The sequence below is a fragment of the Epargyreus clarus genome, unplaced genomic scaffold (assembly GCF_041222505.1).
Source record: "Epargyreus clarus isolate Ecla_fem2 unplaced genomic scaffold, WU_Ecla_fem_2.2 ptg000033l, whole genome shotgun sequence".
In the NCBI taxonomy this organism is placed as follows: Eukaryota; Metazoa; Arthropoda; class Insecta; order Lepidoptera; family Hesperiidae; genus Epargyreus; species Epargyreus clarus.
This window is the reverse complement of record NW_027332238.1, coordinates 4,312,369-4,322,974: the sequence shown is the minus strand read 5'-3', so window position 1 is coordinate 4,322,974 and position 10,606 is coordinate 4,312,369. Positions and strand designations below refer to the sequence as shown.

At 39.6% G+C, this 10,606-nt stretch overlaps 3 protein-coding genes across 3 annotated transcripts; 2 read left to right on the top strand and 1 right to left on the bottom strand.

The window, feature by feature from the left end:
• Window positions 1-595: 595 nt before the first annotated feature.
• Window positions 596-2,532, top strand: LOC140755561 (uncharacterized). The gene is made up of 3 exons (XM_073090854.1): window positions 596-833; window positions 997-1,088; window positions 1,945-2,532. The coding sequence occupies exons 1-3, from the start codon at window positions 596-598 to the stop codon at window positions 2,473-2,475; spliced, it is 861 nt and encodes a 286-aa protein (XP_072946955.1). The 3' UTR covers window positions 2,476-2,532.
• LOC140755554 (uncharacterized) lies at window positions 1,085-3,107 on the bottom strand. The gene is made up of 2 exons (XM_073090843.1): window positions 2,528-3,107; window positions 1,085-1,915 (listed from the first exon to the last, which is right to left on the bottom strand). The coding sequence occupies exons 1-2, from the start codon at window positions 3,005-3,007 to the stop codon at window positions 1,100-1,102; spliced, it is 1,296 nt and encodes a 431-aa protein (XP_072946944.1). The 5' UTR covers window positions 3,008-3,107; the 3' UTR covers window positions 1,085-1,099.
• Window positions 3,108-4,567: 1,460 nt separating this feature from the next.
• On the top strand, window positions 4,568-5,466 carry LOC140755379 (uncharacterized). The gene is made up of 2 exons (XM_073090574.1): window positions 4,568-4,922; window positions 4,997-5,466. The coding sequence occupies exons 1-2, from the start codon at window positions 4,568-4,570 to the stop codon at window positions 5,464-5,466; spliced, it is 825 nt and encodes a 274-aa protein (XP_072946675.1).
• Window positions 5,467-10,606: the final 5,140 nt, after the last annotated feature.

The following is a 10,606-nucleotide window of genomic DNA, read 5'->3' as shown; positions in this document are numbered from 1 at the left end:
ATAAAATCTTCCTTACAAACTATACATCTAAAGTTATAAAGTCTAAAATGTACAGCTACTTACAGATAAACTCATCATGCAGAAACGGAAAGACGTACCAATTTAATCGTACACTGCAACTCTAAACAATTTGACAACGTAATAATAACGATTTTGATTAATTTAATTCTACTGAATTACGAAACTTTGTCAATGAATCTTGATTAATATCTAATTCGCTAAGGCTGTTAAGTAGTTTAAACATTTTAACGAATGGAGAGTTAGTACCTAATTTAGTTCTTCTGATTGGTATTACGAGAGGGTCTATTTGCTTACGAGGGTATCGAATCGGAACTCTAAAGGTGGGTACTGACCAACGTTACGAGGTGTAATGTAACGTGTTACACAGCGAGCATTTGTGCAGTCAGTACGTAGAAACAAGGCGCTCGCAGCGAGCAACGAGCCGCTCGTTGCTCGCTGCGAGTGCTCCACCCGGCTGTCGGTTTTTTGGCGAACCCTTTGTGTGTTACGCGGTTCAGTCAGTACGCTCTTGCAAGTAGTCACGAGCGCACGCGCGTCGCGAATCATCAAACGTCGTTCATCTATATTTTAAAAAATGGAGTGGGACAAAGAAAAAACTTTGTTTTTTATAGAAAAATACAGAGATGAGGAAGTGTTGTGGAATGTAGCTCATCCAGAGCATTATAACAAACTCAAGAAAGAAGACGCTTGGAATAGATTGGCTTTGTTACTCGACAGTGAAAGAGAAACATGTAAAAAAAAAATGACCAGTTTACTGGCATCATTGAGGAGGGAGAAACAAAAAATTAAACAATCAACTAGTACAGGACAAGGTACGTAATTATTTATTAAGTTTTTAAGTACATAGGCCCACAAGTGACAGATACAATTACTTATTATAAAAAATAAATACAATTATTTTGCTAGCATAGATAACGATATTCACGAAATATACTACTTTGGGTCGACGTTTGTTAATTGCAACTTTAATTTCAGGTGCAGATAAAGTGTACCATAGTAGTTGGTTTGCATACAAAGCCATGATATTTCTACTTGATAGAAATAGACCTCGTGCTACAACAGATACTGTAAGTCCATTTTAAGCATAATTATTTTGCCAGCTTACAGACCCTTGCTGAATGCAGTATTCAGCAACTTCATCACGAACATTGTGAGCAGATCTTGTAGCCCTTCGCGGTCTTATTTGCAAGGGTAACATACTAGTCATATCATTGTTACCTTCTCTCCAGTTTCCTAATCTGACTTGGCCGTTCGATTCTTCGTCAAAGCTACCTGCAGGGGTATATACCTGAGCATTATTACCTTTTCTTAAAAAATTGTGAAGGCATGTTATTGCTGTTACGACAGATGTCGCGGTTTTCGGTTCTAACAACATAGGTTTCCGCAAAACTCTAAACACTGCAGACAATATGCCGAACACATTTTCCACCACTCTACGAGCTCTGCAAAGTCGGTAGTTATATATTCTTTCTTTAGAACCACGTTCATGATATCCTGCATATACTTTCATCATATTTCCGGAAAGAGCAAAAGCTTCATCGGCAACAAAGTAAAATGGAATTTCTTCTGTTCTTGCTGGCAACGCAGTGGGTTGAGGGATGTTTAATGCATTAATTTTTAGTTTTTCGTTTAATTCACAGTTATTGAAAACCCCTCCATCAGATATTCTTCCTTGACATCCAATGTTTACATACAAAAAGTTATATTTCGCGTCAACAACTGCCAGTAATACGATGCTAAAGAAACCCTTGTAATTATAAAATTCACTTCCACTGTTGATCGGTGACTGCAGTAAAATATGTTTACCGTCGATTGCGCCTAAGCAATGTGGAAAATTCCACAAAGTATCATAGTCATTTGCTACAACCAGCCATTGCTCTGGTGTTTCTGGCATCTGAAATAATGATTTATATTTATTTTCAGCTACGTGAAGGTGAAGGTGCTTCAGAACAACCGCTTGGTGATTGCCCTCCGCCTGCCAATGAAAGCGACAATGATTGCCCTCCGCCTGCCAAAAAAAGGAAGAAAGCAGTTGTCCCAAGCCCAGAGGAAATAATGGCATCTACTTACAACATTTTAAAAAAGAAAACCGAGCAAACGGAATCAACTTCGCACAAAATTGACGAATGTGAAGCCTATGGTATTTTTTTGGCAAATAAACTAAGATCGTATTCAAAAACAACAAAAATGCATGTACAACATTATATATCTAATATATTGTTTAGTGCTGATCGCGGAGAATATGACTATGTTGGCATGAATACGAACAATTATTATTCACAAGGATACTCTACACGAACAATTTCAAGAGCCTCACCGATGCCACAGCAAAGCCAACCGATGCCACAGCAAAGCCCTGAAACACCTGCATCAAATACGTCCCATCAAAGTGACTATGGGTCACCAGCTATGAGTGAACGATTTTTATCAGAATTTGGTGATTTAATTGATTAAATAATTTGATATGTAATGACTGCTTTTCTGAATTAATTAAAACACTACATACCTTTACATATTCTTTTAATGCTCCAATAAGGGCTTCGCTGACCTCTTTTACTATAAATCCTATTCGTTGCTTTGATATCTTGAAAAGATATTGCATACTAGTATAGGAATCTCCTGTTGCATAAAAACGAAGCGTTAGTGCTAATCGTTCGGTGACACTGATTGCTTTTCTATAATTTGTATCCTTTTTATGTACACTTGGTCCAATTAAATTCACGAGTTCTTCAAACTCGATCGGAGACATACGTACAAAGTTTTTATACTGTCCAGTAATCATTTGGTTTTTTAAAATTGCTATCAATGACAAACCACCACATACGCCTCTGTTTTTAAATAAGTTTGATGTCCAGTAACGTTTTTTCTTCTTCTTAATTTGGATAAAACAATAATTAAGTAGAATCAAAGATACCAACGCGGCCTCGCTGTCGGCCATCTTGAGTGAACTGGCGGCGAATATGGAGCACAGAGTTTTGACGAGCATGTTACGCCGATTTTAGAACACAGCGTAACGTGCTCGATGCGTACACGCTCGATGCGAATGTTACATTACACCTCGTAACGTTGGTCAGTACCCACCTTAAAAGTAAACTCTGACAATAATTCTGAGCAATCGATTTTATTTTTTAAGATTTTGAACATAAAATTTATAGCACAGATGTCTCTGCGCTTCTCAAGACTAATGATTTTGAAGAATTTCAATCTCTCATTATAAGATGTTATTTTTTTCGCAATACCGGCAGAATAAGCCAGGTTCCACAGAAAACGTTTCTGTACTCGTTCGAGCCTCAACGTATGTGTAGCGTAATGCGGTCTCCAAATAATGCAATTATATTCCAGAATACTACGAACCATGCTATTATATAGAATCATTTTTGTTTTAGGGTTATGAAAATGCTTACTATTGCGATTGATGAATCCTAACATTCTTAGTGATTTATTAATAATATTATCAATGTGAGGTAAGAACGTTAATTTTGCGTCAATTGTTACCCCTAAATCCCTGATACAATCAACTTCTTTAAATTGAGAGCTCTCTCCATAATAGTCCGATGGCAAATTTTGCGACTTCCTAGAAAATTTTATATGATAACATTTAGTCGTATTTAACTGCAATTTATTTTCTTTACACCATTGAAGAAGTCTGTTGATATCCGATTGCAATAATTTAATATCCTCGCTTGTTTCAATTACTTTTATGAATTTCAGATCGTCCGCGAACAAATATGCCGATGAATGCCAAAAACAGTTTATAATATCATTGATAAAAATAATAAATAGCACTGGACCCAAGTGAGACCCCTGAGGAATTCCGGAATTTGAAAACATTTGGCAGCAGGTTGGCAACTAACGTATATTTCTATCAATCACTTCTGTAATAAGATTGTAGAGGCTCCAATTAAGTACAGTGTGTTCACACTCACTTCGGTTCATACTTAGCTATTTATCAGTAACAATAATGTAACATTATTTTTACAGATCCATTTGAGCCTTGGAATGTGCCGGGACCATCCCAAGAGATTACAGTTGCCACAGTGCCGCCCACATAAGTGGAAGAGGAAGCTGAAATGGATGCAGCACATGTAGTGGAGGCAGCATGTGACACCCCACCACCAGGACCATCAAGAGTCCCAGCACAGCAGAGTCAAACCCCTCGTGGTCGGAGTAGAAGTTCATCCCGAAGGGTCATTAGGTTCTCCCAAACTCATATGAATAGGGTAGCACAAAACTTTTTCCATACTGATGATCAATAGAGAGTTGCTTATCCAGAAACATGCAGAGGAAATTAATTTAGAAAGGGATCGATTAAGATTTCGAAATTGGATTTGCAAACACAGCAAAAATGGCAAGAGATTGCCTCAAGTGCTGTGGAAAGACGAAGACATTGTTGAATTCCAGTATCAAGTATTGAGTGTGTACTGTGGTGTAATAAGAATTGTGCGTTCGTGAATTTGGACTTGAGTTATTTAAACACTACCACTCAACCGATCATCTCACCACTACCTACCACCTACACTGGTGACCCCGAGAAGAACATACCATCATGAGCGACAGCAGCAGTGACGCAGCCCAAACTGCCGGATCACGCAATGACGACCACGTCACCACGCGGCGAGTGAAAAAAATGCGTCCATCTCCAGCTGCCGCACGTCGTGAAGATGACGACGGCATGGCAGAAATGACTCCGAGGCCAAGGTTCCATTTAAAGGTACCACCATTCTCCCCAGAGGACCCCGAAAAATGGTTCGCACTGGAGGGTCAGTTTGCAAACTTCGGTATAACTGACGACGCCGAGAAGTTCACCCAAGTGACCATTAACCTCGACGTGGTGCATGCGAAGGCAGTCAAAGATGTGATCGTGAACCCACCCGCACGAAACCGTTATAAGAAAATTAAAGGTGAGCTGATTCGCCGTCTGTCTGCATCTCACGAAAAAAAGGTAAGACAGTTAGTATATTAATAACTCACGAAGAGTTGGGCGATCGGAAGCCGTCGCAGTTTCTTCGACACCTGCAAGACCTGGCTGGGCCATCAGTCCCAACAGATTTTGTCAAAACGATTTGGTCCCATCGCCTGCCCAGCAACGTGCAAACGGTGCTGGCTTCACAGCCAACGCTTGCACCTGAGCAGCTTGCCGATCTCGCCGACAATATTCTGGATATCGTGACTTCGTGCTCGGTGGCCGCAACGTCCTACACCGCTCCCTACCCCAGCCCGTCGAGCGAAATGGCCGAGTTGAGGAAGATGGTGGAGCAACTGTCCCTGAAAGTCGACGAGAACGGCCGCTTGTTACGCCACTACGCTGACAGGTCCAGTCCTCTACACCGACCTTCGCGTTACCGTTCCCGATCCCAAAAGAGCCCAGGTTCCAGATCCAGGTCAAACTCCAATCACCTAAAACACCCGCTCTGTTGGTATCCTTTCAAAGGCCAATGCCCATGAAAGTATGGACCGCCGTCCAGAGTTGCATCAATTTGAAACTTGTTGTGGACGATGTATAATTAACCAAATACTACCACCAATAATTATTTTTTAGATCAGCACCCGGGTTCTGAAGTTATTTACCGAAATGTTACATAACCTCAAAATCGAAAATATCCGACGATAGATTGATGGTCGGTTTTAACTGATAGTAGGTACCTATGAAGTAGTTCGATTAACATATTCCATTTACTTTTAAAGGTAGAAGGTAAAAAAACCTAAAATAATGCTAAAAACCTAAAATAATGAATTCCGAGTATAAAATACCGCCATTTTAATTTGTAAGAACAACAATCAACATTTCGCCTTATTTTATCTTAAATGGAATCCTCTGTTCAAAGAAAATATTCTGATCGACAAACTATGTAAAAAAGTCGAAAAATAATTTTAATATTACATTCATTTTGACGCATGAGAAAATCATTAGTCAAAACACTAATAGATCTTATTGAATTCCGAGTATAAAAACCCGCCATTTTAATTTTTAAGAACAACAATCAACATTTCGTCTTATTTTATTTTAAATGGAATCCCCTGTTCAAAGAAACTATTCTGATCGACAAATTATGTAAAAAAATCAAAAAATAATTTTAATATTACTTTCATTTTGACGCATGAGAAAAATCAGTACCAAGAATGGGCATTCTCCTTTGGTGAAAAAGCGCGTAAGTGTATAAAACCGTGCAATTATTCGGGAAAAGTATAGGGCAGTCTGTTATGGCGACCGACGCCTGTCCTCTAAGTGGTCGCTTGTTTGTAAAAGATAAAAATCTTTTATCTTACTTTTTTACATAACTTTTTTAATAGATACAAGGAGCGATGTGTGTGTCTTTCCATATTCAATGATTAAAGAACCTCTTGAAAAAACTAACTTTGATTTGTGTGCCGCAAACGGTTCTGTAATTACTACTTACGGCTTTAAGAACTTGTCATTGAATATAGGCTTGCGCCGCGACTTCCCCTGTCGATTTATCGTAGCCGATGTAACGCGAGCGATAATAGGCGTCGATTTCTTATCCCACTACAATTTAATGGTAGATATTAAAAACCGACGCTTAGTCGATGGTCATACTATGCTTGCCACCACGGCTTCACTGACAAAAAATTTTGATAATGTTTCTTCGGTAAAAATTGAGTCAGGTGATTCAGCCTATCACACTAAACTAACTCAATACCCTGAAATCACCCGACCTCCTGATACTAACAACAAGGACACAATTGCAAAACACAACACATTTCATTACTTCCGTACCACACCAGGACCGCCTGAATTGTGTGCGCCGCGCAGACTGGCGCCTGATAGGCTAAAAATCGCGAAGGCAGAATTTGAGGTTATGTTGCAGATGGGCACCTGTAGACCTTCACAATCTTGTAGTGTATGGCTAATATTTGAACCTAATGTAACGCACCTATAAATTGTGTCTCCAAAATATTAATAAATCGGTATCGATTGAGCATTCGAAATGGTTTGATTTCGATCCTCCCCTTACAACCTTATAATATAGTCTCCTTGGGCATCTCCACCTCGCGCCGAAGAAAAATGGCTGACGACCCTGTGGAGACTACCGCAGGTTAAATGCACGCCTCATTCCAGACAAGTATCCTATTCGCAACATCCAGGATTTTTCACATAGCTTGTCTAACTGTACCGTTTTCAGCACAATAGACCTAACGTGGGCTTATAATCAAGTGCCTGTAAATCCGTCCGATATAGGTCTTGGAGACCGCTATCACAACACCTTTTGGTTTGTACGATTTTCCCTATATGACATTTGGCCTTCGCAACGCTGGTCAAACGTTTCAACGGTTTGTCGATGAGGTGTTGCGAGGGCTAGACTTCGTATACTGTTATATCGACGACATATTAGTTTTTTCAACGGATCCGAAAACTCATGAAATACATCTACATGAGGTCTTTGGTAGGTTGCGAAACTTTGGGTTAGTGTTGAACTCTAGCAAGTGCATATTTGGAGCCTCGTAAGTAAAATTTCTAGGCTTCGAAATTTCAGCGGATGGCACTAAACCCTTAGCTGAGAAAGTGGAGGCCATAATAAATTTTTAGTGCATTTTTAGTGAATTAAAAAATCTAGTCTTAGCTGATTCACAATTTAATGTTCCAAATCACATTGACCTTCTTTTGGGTGCAGAAACATACAGTCAAATACTACAAGAAGGCATGAAGAAAGGTCCGTTTGGTACTTTAATAGCACAGGCTACTAGTTTCGGTTGGATTCTCTCGGGTTAGGTCATGCACTGTTGCACAGAAAGCAATGACATGCTCAAAAGGTTCTGAGAACTAGAGTCAGTCCAACGACAACCAAAGGAAACCATGTTCACATATGATAATAAAAAAAGATGTGAACAATATTTCAATGAAACAACTGAAAGGGATGAGGATGGCAGATATATCGTACGTCTTCCATTCAAAGACTGAAAGTTTTAGAAAATCGTCTTAACAAGAACGAGGCAATGAAAGCAACATATCAGGAAGTAATTGAATTGATAATGATTGGCTGCGTACATTTTGAAGAAAGACACACAAGTCTAAATTTAAAAGACTTTCTTCAAGAAAAAGTTAGTGAATGGGGTGTTGACAAAAGAATTGGTGCGATAGTCAGTCAGTCAGTAGTAGTCAATGCTGCCAACATTGTCGGTGCAGTTCAGATCGGTGGTTGGCGGTCCATTAGATGCTTCGCACACTGTTTAAATTTGGTTCTCCAAACCAGTATTGCTAAAATAAAGGATAGAATTGGCAAAGTGAAACAAATTGTAGAGTATTTTCATCGAAGTCCACCTGGTGCAAAAAAATTAAAAGAAATTCAACAGCAAATGCAGCTGGAACCATTGAAATTAAAAAAGATTTTTCAACGCGTTGGAACTAGGGAATGCAATTCCGATCTCGAGTAATCCCGATCTCGCGAGATCCCGTGTAATTTTACGGAATCAATCCCGAAGCATAATATGACGAGATCTCGTTCGAGATTGACGGGATTAGGCGGCAATGGTCAGCGGTGTTACACACATCCGCAAAACAATTCAACTGGTTCTTGACTCTCTCCTCCATAACGAAACACCTTGTGAAGTGGTGGTAGTTTTACTGACATTCAAAAAGTGCTCTGTAAAGAACCTATTTTGAATTTAAAAAAATGATTTGATTTGATTTAACTGCAAGACACGTTGGTCTAGCCTATGTAACATGATAAGTACATACAATAGAGTAAAGCAGTGTGTAGCTAAGACCCTAATAGACATCTCACTCAGTTCCAATTCAGACTATTTGTTCACGGCTGAAGAACATGCTGTCCTTATCGATTTGGAAAATAGATACATTTCAGACAGTGAAATTGGCTGTTGTGGTACTATGTCGTCGAGATACTGAATTAGTCAGTGCAGAACATACGCTGCGTTTCATAATTCGAAAACTAGAAGACCTTAAAAGTTTTTCAGAAAAGTTGGTATCTTCGATGGACAATCGTATCTCCGAACGTCGCATAAAAGTAACTGCCACTTTCTATGACTGCAGAGGATTTAAATTTAAGTTCTACTGCTACACAAAGTAATCCTTCACTTTATGAGGAATTAGAAGAAACTCTGCGAGCGTCTAAAAGTGATTTCACACATGTATTGATGAAGTGATTTCACACACAAATTAGAGTCAGTTATAAAAAAAGAAATGGATTTATTTGAGTGTGGAGGAACAAGGGGGAGATATTTGTAGTTTATATATAATTGCTTAATCACGCTGTTACCAACCATTGTTGAGTCGGAGAGGGTCTTCTCAGGGGGAGGGGGGGTTTTTTAAGACAATATCACTCGAAGATGTTGGCTTATTCAGCGGTAGCTCTACATCTTTCTTTAATAACAATTTGAAACAAAACTGGTTTCAAATATAAGAAAATTGATAAAAGAAAAATAATAATGGAACGATGTGACCTTATTTTACACCGAATAACATTTTTAAAGAAAATGCATAACATTATAAATTGGGAAAATGTATTTTTTATTGATGAAACTTGGTTAAATGCGAACCACACCGTACCTTAGACCTGGACGGACGATACGCAAGCTTCCTGTGCAAAAGTGCCAATGGGAAAAGGTGGACGCCTAATTATATGTCACGCTGGATCTGCCGGAGGTTTTGTAAACAACGCTTTACTAGCTTTTGAATCAAAAAATACGTAAGATTATCAAGAAGAAATTGACGGAAAAAAAATTAAAGATTGGTTTTCGTACCGTTTTCACTACGCCTGCACTAGCGCTCGCGCAGTTGATCCCCTTAGACCTCAAATTGAGAGAGGTACAAATTGTCGAACAAACCAGGCTCAACGGTAGAAACCCCTAACTACCGGAGGATGTTGAGTATGAAAAACCCACTCCTGTGGCGGAATTACTCCACCCTGACAGACGTATTACCATCGATGTGATCCCCTCACACAACCAGAAGGATGTGGATCGCATCAGCGATTCACTGTCTGAGCGCATGTTTACAGATGGCAGTAAACAGGAGGATGGCTCCGTAGGGGCAGTGTTCGTGTGCTACGAGCCTGGTAGGTCAAACACCGTCACCAAGAAATTCAAGCTGCACAATATCTGCACAGTTTTTCAGGCAGAGCTGTACGCGATTTGGAGGGCTTGCCAATGGGCTTCTAACAGTAATCACCAGAATACCTATATCTTCACAGATTCACTCTCATCAATATATGCAATCCAAAATAGAAGCAATACACAGCCCATTGTAACTAACATACATAAAATCATTCATAACCATCTAACCACACACAACATAGTCATCGCGTGGGTTAAAGCCCACACCGGAATCCTTGGAAATGAGGCTGCGGATGCAACGGCTAATAGTGCAGCTCGCCAGCACTAATCGCCAGATTACACATACTTCCCAGCTTCGAAAACTGGAAAATCTGGCAGGCAAGATTCGAGAGCTCCGAGCAAGGTCAACACACTAGACGTATTCTCCCCGAGCTCGATGACATCCGTGAGCACAAGTATCTTTTTCCATCTTACATAAATACTCACCGGTTAAGGTTTCCACAAAGCACAAACATGCCACATTTTCGCGCGACAAAGACAAGTTCATGAAGAGATT

Excerpts from the sequence above, each read along its gene's own strand:
- LOC140755554 (XM_073090843.1), bottom strand. The coding sequence starts at position 3,007 with ATGCTCGTCAAAACTCTGTGCTCCATATTCGCCGCCAGTTCACTCAAG. Across the intron at positions 1,916-2,527 it reads CATTAAAAGAATATGTAAAG|ATGCCAGAAACACCAGAGCA; the intron begins GTATGTAGTGTT and ends TCATTATTTCAG.
- LOC140755561 (XM_073090854.1), top strand. The coding sequence starts at position 596 with ATGGAGTGGGACAAAGAAAAAACTTTGTTTTTTATAGAAAAATACAGA. Across the intron at positions 834-996 it reads ATCAACTAGTACAGGACAAG|GTGCAGATAAAGTGTACCAT; the intron begins GTACGTAATTAT and ends CTTTAATTTCAG. Across the intron at positions 1,089-1,944 it reads CTCGTGCTACAACAGATACT|CTACGTGAAGGTGAAGGTGC; the intron begins GTAAGTCCATTT and ends ATTTATTTTCAG.
- LOC140755379 (XM_073090574.1), top strand. The coding sequence starts at position 4,568 with ATGAGCGACAGCAGCAGTGACGCAGCCCAAACTGCCGGATCACGCAAT. Across the intron at positions 4,923-4,996 it reads CCGTTATAAGAAAATTAAAG|AGTTGGGCGATCGGAAGCCG; the intron begins GTGAGCTGATTC and ends TAACTCACGAAG.